The 25,299-nt window shown below is 41.5% G+C and overlaps 1 protein-coding gene and 2 non-coding genes across 3 annotated transcripts in view; all 3 read left to right on the plus strand.

Moving 5' to 3' along the window:
• The first annotated feature begins 5,590 nt into the window (after positions 1–5,590).
• WDR43 (WD repeat domain 43) overlaps positions 5,591–25,299 on the plus strand; it is a 37,632-nt gene continuing 17,923 nt past the window's right edge. Inside the window, exons 1-6 of the mRNA XM_053306509.1 lie at positions 5,591–6,080; positions 9,708–9,842; positions 11,606–11,724; positions 18,411–18,531; positions 23,107–23,246; positions 24,303–24,405. Of these exons, the coding sequence (XP_053162484.1) occupies positions 5,793–6,080; positions 9,708–9,842; positions 11,606–11,724; positions 18,411–18,531; positions 23,107–23,246; positions 24,303–24,405 (906 nt within the window). The 5' untranslated portion in view covers positions 5,591–5,792. The remainder of the gene's footprint in view (positions 6,081–9,707; positions 9,843–11,605; positions 11,725–18,410; positions 18,532–23,106; positions 23,247–24,302; positions 24,406–25,299) is intronic.
• LOC128341368 (small nucleolar RNA SNORD53/SNORD92) lies at positions 14,138–14,215 on the plus strand. Its single transcript, XR_008314377.1, has one exon. It is a non-coding gene; the product is annotated as a small nucleolar RNA SNORD53/SNORD92 (small nucleolar RNA).
• On the plus strand, positions 18,646–18,729 carry LOC128341369 (small nucleolar RNA SNORD53/SNORD92). The gene has a single exon (XR_008314378.1). It is a non-coding gene; the product is annotated as a small nucleolar RNA SNORD53/SNORD92 (small nucleolar RNA).

Here is a 25,299-nt window from a genome sequence, read left to right on the forward strand (position 1 = left end):
TAATTACTGGTATGGTTAGAATAATATTATTGAAGAAAAACAAACACACTTCAATTGCTTTTAGATTATGTTGCCACCATCTTAGAAGAGGCATTTCTTTATGGGAGACAGAACATAAGAACAGCCCTGCTGGATCAGGCCCAAGGCCCATCTAGTCCAGCATCCTGTTTCACACAGTGGCCCACACCAGGTGCTGCTGGGAACCCCCAGGTAGGAGCTGAGGGCATGCCCTCTCTTCTGCTATTTCCCTGCAACTGGTATTCAGAGGTATCCTGCCTATTTAGAGGCTGGAGGTGGCCTATAGCCCTCAGACTAGTAGCCATCGATAGACCTCTCCTTTCTGAATTTATCTAAACCCCTCTTATTAAAGCCATCCAGGTTGTTGGCTGTCACCACATCTTGTGGCAGAGAATCCCACAAGTTGATTATGCATTGTATGGAAAATTAGCCTATGTAAGGCAGAAGAAGGAATGCCTCTAAGATGATTCCTGCTATCTGCCTTTTTTGTAAGCTCTTGTATTCCTTTTTTTAATCTGCTGCCTATAACTGGGGTCTCCTTTTTAAATGCTTGAATGATTTATAATCAATACATCTAACTGCCTAATTAACTAAATCTTGTAGTCCTAAACGTCTGTGATAATATGATAAACAGTGTATTTATTATTATTATTATTATTTATTTATTAAACAGTGTGGTAATTTGTACTGTATTTTCTCTACTTATTTTTATGTTTAAAGAGACAACTCCAGAATGTTGTCTTTTGTAATAGCTGGGACTGAAGAACAAGTTAGAGTGGGAATGTGGGCAGGAGTCAGGGGCAGGCAGCAGCCTAATTAAGAGGAAAATGTCTCCCATATCCTTAGATCAGGGGTGGGGAACCTTGGCCCTCCAGCTGTTGTTGAACTACAACTCCCATCATCCCCAGCCACAATGGCTGGGTATGGTGGCTGGGGATGGTGGGAGTTGTAGTTGAACAACAGCTGGAGGGCCAAGGTTCCCCACCCCTGCCTTAGATCCTAGATTCCATCCTCTCCACTGTATCTCAGCTGAATGACACACTTTCAATATATCTTCCAGTCAATGTGGACACAAAGCAGCTTTTTCTCCTTGTGCAAGATCTCAGGAAGAAGTTTCCTACCATTAAGAAAAACTGGGCAATGGAACAAGTTGCCCAAATTAATTGTAAAGTTTCCTTCTCTGAAGGTTTTGCTTTAAAAGCACCAGCAACAGGGGCGTATCTATAGGGGGGCAGGGGGGGCACGTGCCCCGGGCGCCACTTGAAGGGGGGGCGCAATTTCTTAAAATTAAATAATTTTTAAAAATGGCCACCAAAAACAAAATGGCCACTGGGCATGCTCAAATGGCCTCTGTGAGGCCCTAGGGCATGCCATGCCTCGCAGAGGCCATTTGAGCATGCACAGTGGCCATTTTGTTTTCAGCGGCCATTTAAAAAATTTTTTTTTAAAAATGACCGCCGCACGTGCTCAAATGGTGCCTGTAAGGCCCTAGAGGCCAGTGGGAGGAGGGGGAAACTTTGAAGACCCCCCAAAGCCTTTAAGATGTCCCCCAAAGGGGCTACAGGTAATTTTTTAAAAAAAATTAATATAATATGTCATTGTACACATATTCAGATTGGCACTATGTACAGAGAATAAGGGCTTGTGAATACTGAGCTGAAGTTTATGAGTTAAGATTGTATCCATTTGCTCTTACTTTGTTTCTTGTGATAAGTGAGTTAAATGTGATGTCTTAATAATATGGCTATTAATGGTCAGTTTGTCTTTGAATCAATGTGAAATCCTTAGTATTAAGGCCCACTGGGAGTTTCTTGCTCTTTCTCTCATTTTTACTGTCTTTCTGAAATACTAGAATATATTCCAAGCAGTGACACAGTTTACTCTGCATATCATTTAATTATTTTCAGAGTATCTGGGAAAAGTCAAATTCTCCATTTATTTTTAAAACTTATGTAATCGTGATGCTACAATGCATAGCAGAGAATTAGACAGGCACTTCTTTTAGTTTTTCCAAGTACAACTCCGCATAATATTTGGGGATTTCATGAGCCCCAGCATACTGAAATTTGTTGTTTTCCAGCATTTTAACCTGAGCTATCCAAACAAATTAATGATAGCCCCACAATTTGGATAGTTTTAAAAAATAAATCTGAAGTGGTAGATAGGAGCTTGACCACATGTATGATATTGGTAATTTTTGTAATTTTTTTAATTTTTAAAATAAAAGTTTTCTGAAACATGTGTGTCAGTCAGATGTATGTTGGTGGGGTGGCGGGGGGGTGCAGTGGGGGGGGGCGCAATTTCAGTGCTTGCCCTGGGCGCCGTTTTCCCTAGTTACGCCACTGACCAGCAATGTAGGAGTCTCTGGGTGAAAGATGGCAAATGGCAAAATGTATAGTATAATTTTCTTTTTACTTCAGAGTCATCAAAAAGGTCTCTCCCTCCCTCCTTGTGGGATAGGTAATGCTTGGTAGGGAATAAATGCAGCAATGCTAAACTCACTTCTAAACAGGCTTCATGATGAGGTAGTTAGAATGTTGGACAAAGAGACACAAGTTAAAATTCCTAACTAACCATGAAGTTCTCTGGGTAACCCTAGACGAGTTACCATCTTTCAGCCTCACCTACTTCACAAGGCTGTTGTAAGAATCAACAAAAGGGGGAGCAAACTTTGTATGTTGCCCTGAGATCTTTGGAGGGTGGGCAGAACAGAAATATAAAGAACATTTTACTGAGCCAGTGGGACAAATGGAATAATGGGATAAATAACAATATCTTTTTAGTTATATCTGTTTTTATTTTTTAGCTTAATATTTTAATTGTGTAATTTTTATAGTCTTGTTTTAATTTTTCTATATGAACCGCCTTGGGATTGTTTTAATGAAAGGTGGTATGCAAATTTAACAATAACAATAAATAAATAAATGGGACATCCTTCCAGGGAAGTTCAGATAAATTTAATCTGAGCCAAGGACTCATCAGGGTCTAGCCCCAGAATTTGGTTTCAAATTCAGCTCAAGACATAGTTTTATTGACATAAAAGTAACAAAACTATGAGCTGTAGGAGCCCCAGTTCAATTGGCATCATGTTAAGTGGAACATGCAGCCTATGCATGTTTATTTCCTTTTGTTCTATATTGATTAGATGTAGTTTTGCATTAATTGTTTTAATGTAGTATAACTATTTCATTATTATTGTATAAAGTCATTCCTCGCCAACCAGAAGGGTTCCGTTCCAGGAAAACCTTGTGGTTGGCGAATTCGCAGTAGATGAGCCACTGAAATCAATGGCAAACAGGGGGTTAGGGGAATCGCAGTCACAAAAAGACTGCAAAATACAGTTTAAAAATAGTTTTTTAAACCCCGTAAAATACCCCCCAAAATCACCCCTGAGCCCCCGGAAATCACTCCGAACCCCCATAAATCACTCGACTCTCAGAAATCATCCCCTAACTCCCGGAAATTGCAACCCCACCAAATTAGAAAAAAATTTCACCAAACCACGGATACCCAGATCACGGTTGGTGAGACCTGCCACAATTTCCCAGTTGCAAAGACTTAAAACCACAATTGGGAAACCCACGATTGGCAAGGGATGACTGTACCACTTGAGAATCATTAGAACTGTATAGTGGAAAAACACATCTTGTCAGGCTAAATATGCAGGACAAAAGAGGAAGGGAAAAGATGGAAATGCCTGGTCTGTAGTTTTTAGCCTACTTTCCTTAAGTTTAATATTGTTTAATATTAAGTTTAAGATCACCTGGCATCCTGTGTGCGTGTGTCCATCCGTGTATTCCCCATCAACTTTGTAATGCCTGGACCAATATGAACCGAATCGGGTACAGTAATAGGGACACATAGGGACACCTCAATGGCGTAGTTTGTGATTATGTCATCCACCCCAATTCAAGATGGCAGATGCATAAATGTTTGAGACACAAGTGGGCTAACTTGTGAACTGTCTAACCAATTCCAACTATATTTGCTACAGCTGTAGGCACACCTCAGTGGCTTAGTTTGTGATGATGTAATCTACCCCGATTCAAGATGGCAGACACATAAACATTTGAAGTGCAAATGGGCTAACTTGTGTACTGACTAACTGATTTGGACCAAATTTGGTGCAGTTGTAGCAACACAAACGGACACCTCAACAGCGTAGTTTATGATGAGGTCATCCACCCCTATTCAAGATGGCAGAAAATGGACATTTGAGGTGCAAGTGGGAACTGATTTGGACCAGATTTGGTAGTAACAGGGACACATAGGGATACCTCAAAGGCAGTTTGTGATGATGTCATCCATCCCAATTCAGGATGGTGGACTCATGAACGTTTGGGGCATAAGTGGCTAACTTGTGAACTGCATAATCGATTTGGACCAAATTTAGTCCAGTTGCAGGGAAAGAACTACTTGTGGAACTAAATATTACCAAAACTAAATTATGAAGATTAGGCTGTTTTAGTGGTGGGTCAGGCTCTGAAAGACATGAGCGGGTTTCAATGCACACCAAGGCCTGCAAGGACAATTGAAGCAAAAAGCGCATGTACCTGCATATTCTGGGAATAAAGCATCTAGGAATTACTCTGCCCTTTATAGGAATTACTCTGCCCGTCAGTCCTCAGTTAATCAAAACTGCTAGGTCTAGGTTCCTTCCAAGGCAAGAAAAAACAAGAGAAACAGGAGCCTTTATTCAGACATTACAACACATGCGCATACACGTGTTTGTGCATATGTACATGTTTTTGTAAGACTGACTACCTGTGTTCATTTTAAAAGAACCTGGGAACAAATGTACGATACAGATGGGAAATGTGCACTGCACATAATGTGTGAATAACTGTACATGTATACAAATCTGTGCGCTGAGCATAATGTCTGACGTAAATTTTATTTATAATATTGACAAAGCAGAAGATAAATGTAAGTGTTGTGCTAGGGTGAGAATCAACCATAGCTAAATTGGGTGTTTAACTTCGTAAAGATAAAGTCTGCCTGTGTCGACTCCTGGCACCCACAGAGCCCTGTGGTTGTCTTTGGTAGAATACAGGAGGGGTTTACCAGTGCCTCCTACCGCACGGTATGAGATGATGTCTTTCAGCATCTTCCTATATGGCTGCTGCCCGATACAGATCAGCGGGGATTCCAGTCGGCAACCTCTGCCTTGACTCTTGCTAGTCAAGTCATTTCTGCGCTGGGCCACTAGGTGGCTACGTTTAACCTAGGAAAGCATTTCACGTTTAACCTAGGAAGGCATTTCACCCCATAAAAGCTACGTCCAGTGGTATAAAATCCTTCTTCTGACTCAACTCTAGCAGCATCCCCGGGTCGGGCGACTTGGCGACTCTTCAAGTGGTCCTAATAAAAGCATCGCCCTCCTTTGGTGTGTACAACCGACGCGCCCAGGAGGACTACAAAAGGCCCCTTCCTCGGAAGTAGGCGTCTTGGAGCGCCTCCTCCTACGGACTTCCCTTCCCGAGAAAACAGGGGCAGGAAGGTCGGTTCCCCGCTGGCGAGGAGGAGCTCTAGGCCTCGGCGGCGCACAACGGCCCTGCCTAGCCGAGCGAGGCCTCCCTCGAGAGGATGAGGGGAGGGGCCGGAGCTCAGACGCGGCTGAGGCTCACGGGGACTCCGTCGCTCGCTGGGCCCGTCATGCCCCTGCGCGGGGCGGGCCCAGGCGAGTGCGCTTGCGCCGGGGCTGAACACGTGGCCACTGCGCGGCCGCTCGCCTGCCCGCTGGGAACAGAGAGGGCCGGGCCGGAGCCAGCGCCATGGCAGGCAGTGGAGCGAGGGCCTCGGTAGGATCGACAATGTGCGGCAGCGGTGGCGGCCGGGAGAGGGAAGAGACGGCGGCTGCCGCCTTCTCGCTCCCAGCCTTCGCAGCAGGGGCCCACTGCGCCTTCTCCCCCCACGAGCGGGGCTTGCTGGCGCTCTCCGGGCCGGACGGGCGACTCCGCGTGTGGGAGACGGCCAGCAGCCGCCTGCAGCACGAGTACGTGCCCTCGGCCCACCTCAGCGCCGCCTGCACCTGCTTGGCCTGGGCCCCGTCTTCCAGCAAGGTATCTGCCCGGGTGGGCCGCTGCGTCGGAGGAGAGCGGGCGGGATGCATACGCGGGGCTGGGCTGGGGCCTGCCCTGCCCTCGTGGATAAAAACACCTTCGCCCAGCCACGGGGGGCGCCTCTCCTCGGGCGCGGGGAGAGGGGACCTTCTGCCCGGCTGAAGTGGCAGCAGCTCGCTCCGGGCTGCTGGCTGCTTCTCCCCACGTGTGGCTGGGCCCGAGCGCCAAAGGGAAGCCGCCACTTCCTGGCAGGCCGTCCTTTTGCGAGGGGTGGTGGGGCAGACGGGCTGGGGAATGCGGGTGTCCTCCTTGCCTCTTCTCGTTTTTTCCCCCTCCTAGAGCTGCCTGTGGGGCTTTTTCCTCCCCAATTCAGCCCCTACGCAGCCAGGGCTGCCGTGGGCCGCAGCAGCACATGTGCGCTGCGCCGTCCTGGACCTGCCCCGTGCTTATCACGTGCTATTGGCGTGTATGTGAACCCTGAGATCTTGCCTCCATGAAGGCTTCTGTGAAAAGCCTGTATGCCGTCCCTTACTGGATGCTGAGCCTCCAGCTGCAGGGGCCCTCTGGATACAGGTTCAGATCCTAAAACCGGTTGTGGCCAGGTTTCAGTTTTGCTGCCAGTGCATAAAACATCAGTTCCCAACATGTTGTTTTAAACTACTTTTTAGTCTCCCCCCCAATTAATTTACATAGAATAAGCAGCAAGAGGGTTCCCTGTCCCCAAAAGACTCACAGACTAAAAAGAAACACAAAGGAGGCATCAGTAATACCTGCTGGTGGGACTTTGAGTTGAAGAGAAGTGAGACACCACTTAAAAAGGTGTCTCCTTGCCCAGTTAGCAGCATGGTATTCTGTCCCACACAAGTGTGGCCAAAAAAACTAAGCCATTCAGAAGAAGTGGGCTTCATTTGTAATGCCTTGGGCCATCAAGGGCATGAGGGCAGTTTGGTCCACCCAGTTGTGTCCCTCTGTGGACCCCTTTTTCTTGTACAATTGAGTGAATGGGATGGAGGTGGGTGTGATACCTTGATCAGTTGGCTTGGTCTCCAACTACAAGGGGTCTCTACAAAAAAACAAGTGTAGCCTCTTCTCCAAGCATCGGGGAGTCAAGGTGCCTAGATGAGGATAATCAAAAGTAAAGCTATTTAATAAAATTTTATTTGTCCCAGGCAGCACTACCTCTGTTTTAAGTATTTTACTTATCAAGGGAATAAAGAGAAGCCCATTTACTCTTACCCTCTACAATATTTGTTACAGAGTCTAATTTCTGGCTTCTAGATTTTTGTGCTGACTCTTAGATCCAAAGAGAATTCATCAAGCTTTGGCTATTCCTATGGTGAATTTGAGTTCTTATCTTTATTCTTGCTATATGCCAAATGCCACAATTAAGTAATACCTTACATCTTTGTTTACCAATAGGTTTGAGGCAAGGGTTAGGTTTAGAACTCTGCATTCCTCCCTGCTAATCAGGCTTGATAAACCCTTTGTAATTTAACTTAAAACAAAACTTGTATTGTACCTTTCTGTCAGTTGTGATAAGCAAGCAATAATGGTGTCTTTGAAAGTGTGCAAAAATTGGCTTTTCCTCGCCTCTTAGCAACCACCACTACCCTCTTAAAAATCTAGAACTAAAATAAAAGGATAGAGGGCTTGATTTCCGGCTAATTTTGTCTCTTTATTACTTATTTTACTTGGGATGATGGCAAGAAAGACAACTACTTTAAAAAGAGAAGATTTGTGGTTGAAATCCAATGTGTGCTTATTTGGGAGTAAGTCCTACTGAGCTCATGGAGTTTTTATTTTTGAATGAAAATTATAGGACTAGGCTCTTAACATTCAAGGAGCTTTCTTTGGTTAGTGAAGGAGCGATTTTTCATACCATAATAGATCCATGCTGTGCATTCTGTGAGTAACAGGATCCTGTTGTCTTTACAACTCCAAGGTGCTCACAAGTCTGGTTGTAGAGGAGGCTTCTGCCCCCCCCCCCCCTTTTGAGTCTGCTATATGAAGCAGCTTGCCTTGAGTGCAAGAGGCTGTTAGTTCAAATCCCTGCCTGTGTGCTTCCCAGACTGTGCCTAGTTAATACATTTATAGTCACCTATATTGGGCAGCAGTGATATAGGGAGGTGCTGAAAGGCATCATCTCATACTGTGTAGAAGGAGGCACTGATAAACCACTCCTGCATTCTACCAAGAATCACATGGAATGTGATTGCTAGGAGTCGACACCAACTTGACGGCACAATATGGCAGATATGAAATGTAAATAGACTTGATTTTCTAAGGCTGTAGCCTTGTGCTGTGCTGCCACAGGTCTCCTTAGCTGACATGAAGGGAAAATACTGATGCCTTAGCTTCCTAACTTATGTTTGCTGTGGCCTCCCTTTCCCCATAGATGCAAAGTGAAATGCAGCAATTTTCATCTATTAATTTCTTAGTATTGTTCCCCAAGGACCACATGACCGCACGGACTGTTTGTACTAAATGTGAATCAGTGTGAAATGATAAACAGAGTTGGGCACCTACACTATAACCACATCCTTCTCGCACTTGTGAGTTTTATTTTTGTCTTGGTTACATTGTAAATGTGACTTTAAAAAAAATGGTTAGCCCTGTGATGAAAGAGAGTGTGCTTGCATTGTAGAATGAGGAAAACCAATGCACAGCTTTGCCTGAGGTCACATAATGGATCTGTTAGATACAGAGAGAGCAAAAGAAAAAAGTAAAGGGTGATGATTCACAGAAGAGAGAGCTCTGTAAGATGCAGAAAGAAAAGTGGGATTAGATATCTACGAAGTGAGTGAGTAGCTGAGACACAGAAGTGCAGAAATCGCTGGGAGATTTCCGGATAGCTGAAAGAAGAGGGATAGCTGGATAAGAATATGGGGAAATGGTTAATGAGTAGGGGTGGGTGGATTTCAGAAAGAGAAAAGAGATCTCATGCCTATGGAGTAGAGAGGAGGAAGAGCACTTGGGAAACTTAGTAGAGAGAACTGCACTGGTTCACAGAGCATGCTCTGGGGTGTAGAGGAAAAAAGGACTAACCAAGATTAGGGTAAATATAGTTAATATTGTAGCAAAATGCTTTCCCTCCCTCTTGAGTTAGTAAAAAAAAATTAACAGTGGCTCTGAATGATCTGAACTATACACCCTTGGTTGAACTAATAACGGAGCAGCTAAGAACTACCTTGCCTGTTAATTCCCACTGGCTCTTCGAAAAGCCTTAAGTGAATCAGTTTTTGTACTGCCTAACGTTTTCCATATATAAAATGAAGATAGTCTTCATTGTGTAGCCAAGAGATTTGCTTGAGTATTTTTAACTTGCTTTGACGAAGATAAAACAGCACAATGCTGGTGGATGTTGCACTTCAGGAATGGAAGTTCCATATACTATACTGTTCGGACTTCTTGCTATAATAACAGGAACAACTAGAAATGAACCTGGGCTGTCCCTCTGGTAGCAGAAGTCCATTAAACAAGCAGGTTGATTTTGTCCAAATATAATAAAGACATCAAGAAGGTTCTGAACACATGCCAGTTCCGGTGTAGACAAGCTTAATTTTATCTAGCCTACAACGCTCTCATTTATTATAGCTGATCTTCTGACCTCACCAAATCTATTTACAGGAAGGCCCTCAGCGAAAGAAGAGGAAATCTGAAGCTGTAGAAGCAGGTGGACAGTTCGATCTCTTGGCAATTGGTACTGCAGTTGGCAGCATTTTATTATACAGCACACGAAAAGGAGAATTACAGAGCAAATTAGTAAGTAGTAATTACAAAAACATTGCCTTTCTGCTTCTAAGACACATTGCTCTTTTTCTAATCATTGTCCTCAATAGATTAACATGATCATGCTTGATGTGGAATAGTTTCAGCATTGATATTGCTAGAAGTAGATTTCTTAATATCCAGAACAACAACATAGAAATCTTGAATGGCTGTGTTTCAGATGAGAGAAGGCAGAAGAAATTATTTATCTAAGTTTCATGCAACTTTTCTATACAAGAACATGCTACTTTTAACTTATTTAAAGTTGTAACTCGCTCATTGCTCAGGATTCAAGGAAGATGGCAACTTCTTAAATCAAAATATAATACATAATACCCCCAGACATAGAATAACTATTCAAAATACAAGATTAAAAATCATAAGAATGTTTTAACAGTATAATAAGGATATGTTTGCATGGATTTTATGAGTTGGAATTGTGCCTTGCAAATGTATTAGAAGATGGCAGTGCGATTCAGTTAATATAGTCTTTAACAGTCATTGTAAGAGAATGTATTTTCTTGGGTTGGTGACTGAAAAGAAAGGAGTTATAAGAGAGGTAAGTTACAATGTGATCCAAACATCTGCAGGGGTATCTGCAATTTTGTACTGGGATGAATAAGATAAATAATTGTAAAATATTCAAGGTGTGTCTGAAGCAGACTGAAAATAACAGGTCTCATGTGGACACAGGTGGGCGAACAGCATTCCCTTGATGCTATGGAGATTTGCCCCCATATTTGGAAAAGGAGTTTGAGTGATCTACCCTTTTCTACTGTGCTACAGTAAACAAAAGGCAAGAAAATTGGGGAGACGACTAAGATAATTTATGCAAATACATAAAATAAAATTCTTCTCATGTTAATTAAAAATTAGTTTAAAAAACAAGCTTCTGTCATGGGTATATAGTTGTCCCTCTTAACATCTGATGAGCATTATAGCTCATATTTTATATGAAGAGAGATATTTAACATGAGAGAGACTGAGATAGAGGTTTCTAAAAGAATGAACAGCATAGAATAGGTAACCATGTTTTCCTTACCGTGTAATACCAGAGTTGGATGGCACCTCATTGTGCAGAGGTGGATAAAATGTGAAAGCAAGCACTGAGTTCAAAGTAGTACATGCATTCACACAATATACATGATTGTTGAGGGCCAAACTAGTAATAGTGGCAGAAAACATATCTAAGGTCGATGTGCCCCCGTCATGTAGAAAGTGTGTGTGGGGGGGGGGGTCCTGTCTTTAATAACAAAAAGGGCATGCAGGTGAGGCATACAAACCTTTACCCTGCTTGGAGCTTACCTCTCTTCAGTCTGCATTCCACCATGCCTTTCTCCTCAATCGTGCTCCATTCTTGGAAGTGTGCTCAAATAGGAGAAAACATTGTGAGTAGATAAGCAATGGATGGTGGGAACCTCATCTGCATGCCCATTTTGCTGTTAAAAGTACACACACACCCCTTCCCCCCCACCTGATAAAAGCAGATCAGTGTTTAAACTTATCTGCTCCTGGGTCTAATTTGACTCTCAATAAGAATATCTGATCCTTTCTAAGAAAATCAGGACAAGGTATGTTTGACTTTACCTAAACATTAATTCACTAGAATGATTGACAGGGAATAAGACTCATAAAGCCACAGCAACAGAGCCATGGTAAAGCACCTTGAACTGACTCCAGAGAGTAGAGTTCATTGACTGGCCCTAGTAAGGGTGGTGGTGGTGCTTTTGCTTGCTAATTCTTTTCTTTTCATCTAGAGTGGTCATGACAGTAAAATAAACTGTGTACAATGGCACCAGAACAACAGCTGCTTATATAGCTGTTCAGATGACAAACATATTGTGGAATGGAACACACAGACATACAAAGTGAAATGGTGAGTATTCAAGGTTGACAGTTATTTTACGCAATTCTCCCCCCACCCATTCTTGTATCACACTAGCTCAAGTAAAAATTCCTTGTCATGCCCAGCATTTGGATATAAAGTTCAAGAAAAAGCAGCCGGTGTTTACTTTTGGAAGTAGGCTCAGCTTGTGACCGTTGAAGCTCTGTTAAAAGGTTCAGGAGTAGATTCCAGATAAATAGAAAATTTGGCCTGGTGTTCTTTGCTTTCTCTGTACTGCAATATATATAAGCAGTAAGAAGTCTCATAAAACTTGGAATGTGAAAAAGCCTTCTTGCTTCATGCAGAAATTGTGTTACACCAATCTTAGTTGTGTTAAATACATAAAACAGGCAGGGAGATGCGAGTCCCCAGTACAGTGGGCATTCACCAGGGAGTCATGATTGGTTGTGATTCCTTTGGACATGCTTCTCCATGTGAGCTCCCACATTTCAGGGACCCATCTCCCAATCACACTTCATGGGTTCACCTTGGTGGTTGCCATGGCAAGTGTGAACTGGCCCTGAAGCACTTCCATGAATAAAGGAGTTTGATATAACTGTCACACTCAAAGATGACTTATTCTGGCTCAACTGCACTGGCTGCCTATAGGCTTCTGGGCTCTGGTTTAAAGCCTGCAAGGTCTAGAGCCTGTATAACTTAAGGATAGTCCCCTTCCATATGTCTGCACAATTGAATTTGTGAAAGAGGCACTGCTTCCTGTCTCACTTTTACAGAAATGAGAACTGTGAGAGCCCCCACATTCTGGGATATGTTGCCTTTAGAAGTGCATTTACCCATCTCTCTGCCAGAGTTTTGATAACTGGTTAAAAATTTGCTGACCAGGAAGGCATTTAGGTTGGTGTTTTTATAGATATTTTAAATCAGATTTTTATATGTTAACTGTTGAATTCTTGGTTTGTTTTATTCTTGATTTGTTTTGTTTTGTAAACTGCTTAGAGACTTTGGTAGTGAGTGGTATACATACAAATGCATTAAATAAATTTAGTACCTCCTGATGAAGAGTGGAGGGGGGCATTGGTTGCTGCTATTTCAAATGCTGTGCATGCTTACCGATACTCTATCTTAATCACCATCAGCATTTCAAATTGTAGATATGATTTTCTTGGGATGTTAATGTTGTATACTGTTTTGGGTACTGCTTTGGCAACAAATGCAAGAAATAAATTCCCACACATGGTTCTGAATCTTCTGGCTGTCTGGAATGTTGAATATGGCTGTTCTCCGACATTCACACGAACCATCTGGGCAAGAGAGTCTTGCAGTCCAAGGCAAAGCATACTTGAAGGAAGCAGAACGTTAGTCAGTAGGAGTTCTAGACAGCCAGAAAAGGAGTCCTGTCTACATGTGGCAGTGAATATCTGAACCACACCCAAGTGCAAGTACAAAGAAATCCGGTCACGTACCTTGATGTTAACTAGCACTTATATAGGGCTTTTGAGTGTTTGAAGCATTTTACTTGTATTTCCTTGTAATCCTTACATCAACCCTGTAAGATAACTTTTATCCCCATTTTGCTGCTAGAAGGCTAAGGTTGAGAGAGGGTGGTTCACTACGCCCACCTAGTGAGTTCATGGCAGAAACAAGATTCAAACTGAGGATTTCCTGATTCATAGCTGTTAGCTGCTATGCCAATCAGAGCTGTTTCCAAACAATTTCCCTTTTGCATGCTTCCTCCATAATAAATGTCTTTGGACTGCTTCTCTAAACCCAGTTGTGCCTACATTTGTGTCTCCTAAGTGTTGCTGTGTTACAGGAATAGGATTCTTGTGTTGTAGCCTTAGAGGATAAATATTATCTTTACTATTCTGTAAAGAGAATAGTTCCTATGACTCAACTAACACTGTGACTTCCTAAGACAGGGGACCAGATCTGCCTCCAGAGTTATTTATCTGGCTCTTGATAACTCTACCAAGTTCTAATCAGGGCTATCGGGTCTCGGTTGCTGCCCCGAGATTGTGGAATGCACTCCCCACTAAGATACGATCCTCCCCATCTCTGGCAATTTTTAAAAAACATCTAAACCCCCATCTTTTTAACCAAGCTTTCTCAGCCTTTTAAAATTTGTTGAGGATTGAGGAAATGGTTCCCAAAGGCGCTCACAGTCTTAAAGAAACAAAAGGAAGGTAACAGTTACTAGGAGGGATGCTATTTTGGATTCAGTAGGGACAGTTGCTCTGTCCATTCTAACTGGATGCAAGTGCCTCTTAGTCCAAATTGTAGGCATCAATGACTTGCCTGCATTTTTTATTTGACATATAATTTAATATCTAAAGCATAATTTAGGAACCGCCCTGAGACCTTGGGTTAGGGCGGTATAGAAATGTGTTAAATAAATAATAAATAAATAATAAATAATTGTCCAGTACTCTTTAAAAAAAATGCACTGCTGTGATGATATCCATTTGGTTTCGCTCACTTCTGATATGTAGTGAGGACAATTTCCTCTTGGCTGTCTGAGCAGGCAGATCATAACATGTCACAGATAAACATTCTAGATCATAATGAATAACATCATAATCTGGGTGTAGGGTTATTGGAAAATTGAATATAACATGTTCCTCCTGTATTGGTGTCATTTTATTTATTATTACATTTATACTCCACTCTTCCTCCAGGAGCCCAGAGCAGTATATGTGGTTATGTTTATCCTCACAACAGGCCTGTGAGGTAGGTTAGGCTGAGAGATAAGTGACTGACCCAGAGTTACTCAGTGAGCTTCATGGGAGAATTTGAACTTGGGATATCCCCAATCCTAGCCCAACACTCTAACCACTACACCACACTGTCTTTCAGAATGGAGTAGAATAGATAAACTTGGTAATCCTTTAAACTTTGCCTGTGCTGTAAGCCATTATTATTATTTATTTATTTTGCCAATAAGGCAGCAATCAGTAATAATAGAGCAGATGTGGTTGAATCAGCCACATGAGCTGTCAGTCATGAGAATAGAGATGTATATCCTGACACCTCAATCTACAGTTTACGTAATAATATTAAAAAAGAATGAATGTCTGTTCTCATTCTGTTGAAAGAGACGGTCTTGCAGTTAAAAGAAAAAGTGTGCTTTGCGTAAAATTAAGTGTCTGGAGGAATAATTCACAGATATTACATTCTGGTCTTATCTTGGAGCAAATATTAGAGAAGAGAGTGTCCTAGAGGACTTCTGATCAGCAAAACTTCATGGTTTGGTTTTAAATCATTGTCTTGATGCATTTCGACTAATCACTAAAATCAATCAAAGATTATAGTTGGACAAGCCAGTCCTGTCTCTTTATGTTTACTTGTAAATAAGGTGCAATGGGACTTGCTTCATAGTAAATCTATTTAGAATTGCTGTCTATGTATTCTTGCATTGATGGTTACTTTGCAACTACTGTATTTACCCAAAGAGAAGGCAATTCTGAATTTAAGACAATGCCTTAAAAGAGAGAGATTAAATGCCTTAAAAGAGAGAGATTAAATGCCTTAAAAGAGAGAGATTAAAAGAGAGAGATTAAAAGTCCCCAGAGGACTTCCAGATGACCCCCCCCCCCCAATATTTAACAGGAAAGAAGTGGTGGGTGGGGGTGGCCCTGTTTTGGATTAATAAAGTAATAGAATTTCACTGTATGTTAAAGCATCCTCTGAATTAGCTTAGTTGTGTTCTGGGAGCACTTTCAGCATTGAGAGATTCTTCTGTGAAAATCAAGAAATGTTCCAGAGTACTATTATTGAAACTATATTGTGTTGCTGTCTTTCATAACTTTCTGTATTAAGCCTGATTTTCTTCACTACAGTAATATCAGCATTTAACCTTTTGTTGACTGATCACTATTGAAAATATGAGTTCAGCCCCCTTTTTAAGATGGCAGTAGACAAAATAGAAACAGATTTTCTGCATTCACACTACTACACACTTTATAATTTTATATTGAAAAATATGAAACAAGTGTTCTATTTGCTGTGGTGATTCATATGTTGTTAAAGTGCATTTTCTGAACATAAAAGCACATGAATGAGCTGCGGCATTCTTAAGATGTGGCCACCTGTGTGATCTAGCTGTTGATTTTCAGTTGACCACTAAAAGAAAAGCTTTTGTGAAACAGAGAGAAGGATTAATTTGTGCCAGGTTTCCTGAAGTGGTAGGGCCTCTGCAAGGACAACCAGGGCAGATAAAAATAAATGATTTTCTTTAAAAAAAAGAAAATTCTTTTTAAGAATAGGATGTTTAAATGTAAATAAAGTATATATTTTTTCAATTCAATCTTTATTACGGTAATTGACCAGCATAATTCTAATTTTAAAAAAACAATAAAAGTGTATTAAAAGATACAATGAATTATGTGAACATACTTGTTAAAAGTGTATTGTTAAATAGTATATGGAGATAAGAGATAACAGACTTGATCAGTCCTATTCTTCAGGTGGTATACATGTGCACGCATGCAAAGTCAAGTCTGTACCCCCACCCCACCCCTAAAAGTGAAAAGATAAGAAGGTTTTGGGCAGCATAGAAATATGTTAAATAAATAGATAAGCTTGATGAATAGAAGATTTTGTGGGGATAGAGTAGATCTGCGCAAGGACGAATCTGTATATAAATGCAAGAGAGTGGAATATTTATTTATTATTTAGTACATTTTTTATACTTCCCTAACCCAAGGTCTCAGGGCGGATAGATAGTGAAACAAAAAATGAGTAAAACATATTCATGCTTTCCTGAGGAAGCTTATTCTGAGTTTACCCTCACTCAGAAGGGAAACGCCTATCATGGCAGCAGCCTATAAAAGAGTCCCTATTTGGGAATATTTTAATGACGTTCCTGTACCTGTGGGTAAGACAGGCATGTGTGCAAAATGCAGAGTGCAACAAAGAAATGCAGGAGTTCATTGCCTGAATGAAACAGCATAATAAGAAGTGTTCATGCTTTGCAAATACTGAAGGGAGCATGCCTGAACATGCCAGTGTGTATCTGCTTTGGTAAATAAAATGACCAAATCATCATTCCATTTTTTTAATGAAAACTTCTTTAAAAATTCAGAATAATTGCTGATTATTATAATGATTATTATAATATAATGTATGGTGTGTACCTAACTTCTTAAAATGAAACCTAAATTTAGGAATAGTAGTGGATATGTATTAAGGTTATACAAGAAAACAAGAATGTACTTTTACTAAAAAGAAGATTTATTTTATTTATTTTTATTTATTTAACTTTTATACCACCCAAACTTTCATCTCTGGGTTGTTAACGATAACATAAAAACAATTAAAACAAATATAAAAGGTTAAAACAATTTAACAATTTAAAAACAGTATAAAATTAAAACTACAAATTTAAAAAGCTGAAAAAGCTTGGGTGAAGAGGTGGGATGATTAAATATGATCCTTACTAGTTATTTAAATAATCAAATTGAGTCTTTCTAGGAAGTTATTTAAATCAAATCCACCCTGAGGATTAACTCAGGGCTTTGCTTAAACAAAAGTTCATCTGAATTTGAATATTAAAAGCCTCATACGGACATTCAAGTTCTATATATGATGGAGAATCAGAATTGTGCTACTCTGCCCACCACCTAGACGCTTCCCCCCCCCCACTCCTGCTAATGTTCACATACTTCTCATATGTTTGCTTCTGTGCAAATGTTAAAACCAGTTGTGACCTAGCACACACCTGATCACTCCCCAGATGCTGAATGTGAATGTTTGCATGAGGTCAGAGTTGATATACATGTTCTTTCCTAGTGCTCTGTGGAAACTTTAAAAACTACTCCATTCTGCTCTGATGGCCTTCAGCTTTATTCAGTGAATCAAGTCTCAGTGCACTGAGCAGATAATGAAACAGGTTTGAGAACTGGACTGCTGTTCTCCTGATCCCACCAGTACTCAAGTGAGGCCTGATGGGTATAAGCAATAGGACTGTGCATGTTGGTATAATTGGCATTCCAACTGGGGAAATCCCTGCCACCACCAGGAGGCACAACATCGTGGGGCAACTGCCCTGGGTAGTACCCTTTAACTGCCCACCCAGCACTGGGGCAGTTGGGTGGCACAGCAGTCTTGGGGAGCTGTGGGCAGGGAGTGTTGTAGGGTAGCCTGGGAAGCCAGCGTGGCTGCTGGGAGGACGTGCAGGCTTCTGGGGATTATAGTCCCACTAGTTCTGAGGGGGACTACAATCCCTAGATGCCCGTGCATCCTCTTAGCATGGGCTTCCCAGGCTGCCCTGTGTCACTCACTTCCACTGAAGCCCCCCAACATGGCTGTTCCACCCCTGTGCCTGTGCTAGCATGCACTTGCCCTGCAATTTGATGCCTCCGGGTGGTGAGGGGAGGGATTTCTGATGTTGGAATCTTAGTTTTACTGACATGCACATGCTAATAGGCAGCCTTGCAGAGTTTGCTTCATGTCATGTGTGGTTTTTTCCCCATGGGACTCAACTTGTGAACATTCAGTGGCATTCACTTGTACTAAGTCGTTCAAAAAAAAAAATGCCCAAGAGAGTTGTTTAAGATGGCTTGACTTTGTTTCCTTTATCACATTTAATATTCTTGAAAATATATGTTTTGGTATTTTAGAACTATATTTTTAAATTTCCTCTGTTTCTCTCCCTTTAGCCATGGTGTTCTAAATATGAGGCTGTACTAACTGTTTCCATTCTTCTCAAAACTCTGCAGCAAATGGAAAGGAGATAACAGCAGTGTGAGCTCATTGTGCATCAGTCCAGATGGAAAGATGCTTCTTTCAGCTGGTCGATCTATCAAGTTGTGGGACCTGGAGACCAAAGAAGTCTACAGAGTAAGGATGGGGTGTGTGTGTGAGCGGGGGCACGAACTCTTAAATCTGAAATGAATTGCTTAATAATTCAGCTTGTACAGATAATCAAATACTGGTCTAAGGCTGCTGGAACATTTGCTGTGATGATACACTCAAATGTGGTTTCGACTGGCTGACGGTTGAATGAGGACACTCAATTCCTTGGCTGTGTCTGAGCAATTCCAGTCATCTGTGGCATTAATATAGTGAGCTAACATCTGTCCAAAACTTCATTTTGATGTAATCATGATCTGAGCTAAATAAAAAATAATAAGGCCATACTGAATGATGTGTTGAATAATGATCTTTTAAAAAATTTTTGTTTTTGAGCTCATTTTATGAAGAATGACATGTAAATTAAATTAATAAATATTGGTGTATTGTTTCATTTACCATGATTGAAGTGTTAGCACTGTAGCGAAGAAGGAATTTTGTAGCCTTGTTTAACCAAAAATAGGATCCAAATAAGTGAAACCTTGGCAACATATCTTTTCTCATTTTGAATAGTATTGAATGCTTTCCAGACATGGCAGTCTATGTAGTCAAGGTGTAAAATGCTGATTTGGGAGTGAACTGAAAAAAAAGTACAGTTAAGGTGTGTCTTGACTTTGCCCTCTATGTTTATGATATTTTGAGTATGAATCCATCAGGTGCTGGGTAACTTCCTCTGTTAATCTGTATTCAATCTGGTGACCCTTCTGTGCTGTTCTGTATGTGTTTCTTGACCTTAACTGCTTCCAGGAACAAGATGCCAACATTAATTGTGTTGAAAATATCTTTTGGAATAAATATGGATTTCAGTGCAATGAAAGAAAACCTTATATAATGATGAATATATAGCGCAGAAACTTACAGAAGCAATAAAAACATGCTTAGATATTTCCTAAACTTATACAAACTCTTAACATTTAATAACTGACAGAAATAACTTTTCAGCATCATTTATTACTCTAAAAGCTAGGTAGACTAATTACCGATCTTGTCTACTTCATGCCCACAGGGTGTCTGCAATGCTTCCTAAAAACTCTTGTCAAAAATTCACTGGATACATGTATTTTGAGTCACATGGACAGTCACTTGCATATTTGTGGTGTTTTAATATTGGCCTGTTCATTAGTGTCAGCCAAATCTGGATGGTCCAACTCATGATGGGAACAGTAACATGGCTGATGCACTACATCCCCAAAGATGATGTTGCTTAACATAATCTACAGACCCCTCTTTCATTGGCAGTGGGCAGTGCCATAAGAGTGCACTCCATGTCAGACTAAGAGTTTCCCCATCCCTGGCTGCCTTCAAGAAAGCTCTCAAGACCACACATTTTTTTCAGGCTTTTAGTTAAAGAAATAGAGGACTAGTTCTGTGCTCTTTCCCCCGTAGGAATGGATATTGGACTGAGTTAAGAATGGTTGCAGACCTTTAAAAGTACTGCTACTACTATTCAGGGCTCTGATTATTTCTGCTCAGATGCTGTGGTGGTGTTTTTTTAAACGACTATGTTCTGGCTGCTGCTGTCTAATTCCAGACATTTCTTATTTTTGTTTTCCCCTAACAGCAGTAATGGTGCTTGAATGTGCTTGAATGTATTCGACTGCACACATCAGGCCAGTGAAAAGCTGCAGTGGTGCCTCTCTGCCTGGCCATTGCCCCCATACTAGGCCTGTGAACAAGAGCCTTGCACAATTTAAAACTTATTTAAATAACTGTCAATATATTGTATACAGTCATACCTCTCCAACTGCTAGGGTTCCTTTCTGGCAAAACCTCACTGTAGGCAAATTCGTTATTGGTGAGGCAATAAAGTCTATGGGAAATGGGGTTAAGGGAACCACGACCACAAAAAGACCTAAAAATAAGGGGGGATACACACACCCCGCTAAATCCTGTAATGTCACCAAGAAGAATGAACAGATTGAACCTCTGGAAAAAATTTTAACCTCTCGCCCCCCCAAAAAACCACTCAAAGGCATTTTTAATTGGCAAGGGACAACAGGGTCAGCAAGAGGAATGAGCAGATTGAACCACGGGAAACCCACCCCCATCACTAAAAAGAACTCCTCTCCAACTGTGGATACTTGGGTTGCGGTTGGCAAGACCTGTCACAATTTCCTATTCACATATACTCAAAACCAAGGTTGGCAAGGGCTGCCTGTAATATCGTACCTCTGTTCAGCAGCGTTCTCTCTAATTCTTTTCATCTGTGTGTGGAATGAATTTTGTTCTGGGCAGCAGTATCAAGGCAGTGTGTGCATACATGCATTCAGAATGGGGCCTTCCTGATTCAACCTGAGCAGTATCTAAAATTAACGGAGCGGACATTAAAAAACGTGTGAGCTTGCGCACACCTTAGAGGGAACACCAGGCTATAGCTATGGGAAGCACTCCTGTCACTCACTGCACTACTGGCGGAGGCCCATCTCATTTGGCAGCCTCTTGTTTACTAAGCAGACTTCATATAATCTTGGTGTGTGTCAGGCTGGATTGTAGTATATTTTTCTTTTAAAATAACTACAGCTTAAGACTGTTAAAAGTTATAGCTTGCTTTGTCTAGTCCTCCGTAGGCAGTTCATCAGGGCTTGGGGTGTTTACCATAATCTGAAAAGACCTACAATGCCCTACTTATCACCTTTATGTAGCAGTCTTTATACCTATCACAAACTAGCTTAGCAAATGAATATTCTTTGTTTCTCAGTTCTCTCTCAATTGTGTCTCTCAGTAATGAGAATATTCTCTCTTCTCACTATAGATTATCATAGTTTATTATTATTATTGCCTTTATATCCTGCTCTTCCTCCAAGGAGCCCAGAGCGGTATACTACATACTTGAGTTTCTCTTTCACAACAACCCTGTGAAGTAGGTTAGGCTGAGAGAGAAGTGACTGGCCCAGAGTCACCCAGCTAGTTTCATGGCTGAATGGGGATTTGAACTCGGGTCTCCCCGGTCCTAGTCCAGCACTCTAACTACTACACCACGCTTTAGCTAGTAAGCATGCCTCAGATTTCTTGTAATCACTATTCCTCTGATTAGTTACTACAGATGCCTGGCTTCTCAGTTCATATATTAGCATAGATTTGAGGACACATGTCCATGTTGCTCCATAAAACACAGTTGATGAAAGTGTTGATAACTCCTATCTAAGCATGATTGCTAGATCCCATTTATCATTACAACTTGCTCTGAGTTGTAACTTACTGCATTGTTGTAGATTCTTGCTTGCTTCTGTCTTCCTATTTTCTCATTGACTGCAGTGTGTTAATCATCTTTGTCAAGAGCATATAAACTCAATTTGACCAGGATATTTCAAGTACCTATAGTGGGCATAGTACAGCTGTAGTGGCATTGCAAACATTTAGCTTGTTTGTGGCTGTCACTGTGCATGGCTAATCATGTCACACACCCGGAGTTAGTGTTTATGTACTTGTTCAGCTTGCGAGATGTAATCTTAGGAAACCGCAATGTACCTTTCTCCTTGTGTCTCATCTGCATCCTCATACTTCTTGTTACATAGTTGCTCTGTCTAGAACTTTCTCATAAGAGCTCTGGCTTATCGTAATATATTTCAGAGCACATGAGATCATAGCAAGCACACTTTCTCCCTCCCTGCTCCAAGATGTAATAACACTATTGGGCAAAGGCCATTTGTAGTAGGTTTCTCAGAACAGCAGGAAATCAGATTTGTTGCACTTGAACCTAAAAGCTTTTTGTGGAAATACCATGGAAAGATGAATAAAGCAAAGAAATATTATAAAGCTGCAGCACTGTGTGAAACTGATCTAACATAGTACCAAAATAATTCTTAAAATGGCTTGTTTAAGATTCCATAAAGAACTGCATTCCTTGTTTGGAATTTGGTTATCTATTTCCTTTTTCCTATCTTAAACATAAGACTTGTGTGTTCAGTATAAAAGTTTGCTGCTGCTGGGTTAGGGTTCTCTGTAATACTTGCTTCATGCTAGGGATGTGCACGAACCGGTCCGGAGGCCATTCTAGAGGGCTCCGAACCGGTTCGAAGGCGGTGCTGGCTCAAAGGTTTGATGCCAGGGACGTGTGTTTCTTTAAGGGTGCAGGAGGGTGCACTTACCCCTCCTGCCGCTGCTCTGTTTTTAGGGTAATCCATGGGGTGGCAGCGTACCTCCATGTCGCCCCTTCCCCTGTTCTTGGCTGCTGGCGCCACTTCCAGCCAAGAACGGGGGAAGGGGCAGTAGGGAGGTTTGCTGCTGCCCCATGGATTACGCTAAAAACGGGGTGCTGGCGGGGGGAAGCGGCGAGAGGGGTAAGTGCACCCTCCCCCACCCCTAAAGAACCACACACACCCAGCATCGAACCACACCTCTGCGGTTCCGTGCACACCACTACTGCATGCCACTTAGACCCCAAGTTCATTTTCTTGTAGGAAAATACCATTGATTAGAGTGAAACTTATTTCAAAGAAAATGTGTTAGAATTAGGATGTAGATAGATCCTTTAGCTTATACTTTTCTATGCAGCTTAAGCATTAAAATGTTGCTGTGTAGATCTTCCTGACTGCTCAGTCTCAAATTAAGTTTCTTCTCTAGCATTTCACAGGTCATGCTACATCAGTTTCAACACTTATGTTCATCACAGTACGGCCACCCAATGAAAGTCAACCTTTTGATGGCATTACAGGGCTCTATTTCTTGTCTGGAGCAGTGCATGACCGGTTACTCAGTGTGTGGTATGTAGATCTTTTTTACCCCCTAAACATAATCTTTATTGGATGTCAGCTTGTACCCAGAACTGTAAAATTAAATCCCGTGATCAAAAAATAAAGGTTGTGGATCATTGCAGTGAACAAGTATAATGTAAATGAGGTTTCCACTCCTTGGCAATTCAGTGATGAAATGAATTTCCTAGACTTTCTTACCTTTCTAAAATTGTTTATTTTGGTATGGTCCTCTTTATTCTTCATAGTAATCATTTTGTCTTTATGTAGCTAGAATTTTCTTGGTAACTTGTTATCTTTTAATCTATAATATGTGTCATTTGCTTTTAGAATTTTGTTTAATCTTTGTCAGAGGCAGTTTTAATTGGTAGAAGTTATTCAGTGGTGTGTAATGAAGAACAGTATGGGCTAAAGAGTGGCTAACCATGCTTCATGGAGAGGAAAGCTGGTCTTGTGGTAGCAAGCATGACTTGTCCCCATAGCTAAGCAGGGTCTGCCCTGGTTGCATATGAATGGGAGACTTGATGTGTGAGCACCGTAAGATATTCCCCTCAGGGGATGGAGCCGCTCTGGGAAGAGTAGAAGGTTTCAAGTTCCCTCCCCGGCATCTCCATGATAGGGCTGTGAGAGATTCCTGCCTGCAACCTTGGAGAAGCCGCTGCCAGTCCGTGCGGACAATACTGAGCCAGATAGACCTGGCCTATCTGGTCTGACTCAGTATATGGCAGTTTCCTATGTTCATACCATGCATGTAAAATGCTTCTTTCAGGATGGTAGTGTCAGACAGTTGCTATGCATACTGGAGTCGTTTTGAAGCATTTTCACAATGCCTGTGGGGCAGGTGGGGAGTGGCATAAAAGTTGATACAAAGGGTGAAATGTTGCCACCCTCTTCTAGTGCATTGTCGAGTAATGGCTTTCACATTCACTAGGGTCAAACATATATTTACTACATAGTAACTTAAGTTCCACAAAAGCGACAGGGTTTCTATTCAGAGGACCAACAATCTTCTAAACTGCCATCTGTAATAACACACCTTTACTCATTCATGTGCTTTTGTGTATTAAGGCAGGTGAGATCAGAAAGGAAAGAAAAAAATGCTGTCATGACTTTCACAGTTACAGATGAACCAATCCATATTGACCTGACGATATCGGAAAGCAAAGAGGAGGTAAGGAATGTAGCTTAAGCTCTCTGTACTGATTTTCTGATGTAACTCTAGAAAGACCATTCTGATCTATTTATATGACAAAAGGATGAGGGAAATCTGTGTTTGTTTTTTTAATAAAATTTATTATAGCAATCTTTCTTTGAAAAGGGGCTTCTGGATTTAATAATACAAAACTGCCAATGTCTACACAGTCTCTCTTAAAAATGGTTCATGAGCATTTAGAAATACATTTTGTTAAAGGCTGCTTGACCAGGCTTGATGGGGGAGTAGGGAAAAATGCAGGGAAAATACAGTATATGAATTCAGGATTGAAGCATTATAAATTACATATATTGTGTTATATTCTGGGCTCCTTGATGGACCCAGGGATTAGCAAATCATCAGAGATGCAAGGAAGCAGGAAATGCCATCTTGCATACAGATAGGACCATCCACAGAACCCATGTGAGTGGTTTTGTGCTCGTATTTTATGCCCCCTAACTACCTGAGCCCAACAATATGTTCAGTTCTCAAATCATGAATAGTTACCTTTATAAACTAAACAGTATGGACACTTATTTCCTGTTTTATTGAGAAACAATATTTTTCACAGTAACTATCAGCCCTTGCTTTTAAAAATTCTGGATGCTTGTGCATGTTTGAAAGTATGTTAGTTTGAAAGGAAGTCCCACTCTGTTCAATGGAAAGGAGTTCTAGGGATGTGCATGGAACTGTCGGTGCTCCATTCTGGGAGCGCCAAACTGGTTCCACGGACTGGCATTCGAGCCTGTTCGGGGTGTGTGTGTGTTTCCTTTAAGGGGCAAGGGAGGCTGCACGCATGTGCGTTGTCATTTCCAGGGCACCACTGACTGGGGCTGCAGGGAGGCGGGCTGCAGCCCCGCATGCCTGCTTTTT

Source organism: Hemicordylus capensis, chromosome 1 (assembly GCF_027244095.1).
Source record: "Hemicordylus capensis ecotype Gifberg chromosome 1, rHemCap1.1.pri, whole genome shotgun sequence".
NCBI lineage: Eukaryota > Metazoa > Chordata > Lepidosauria > Squamata > Cordylidae > Hemicordylus > Hemicordylus capensis.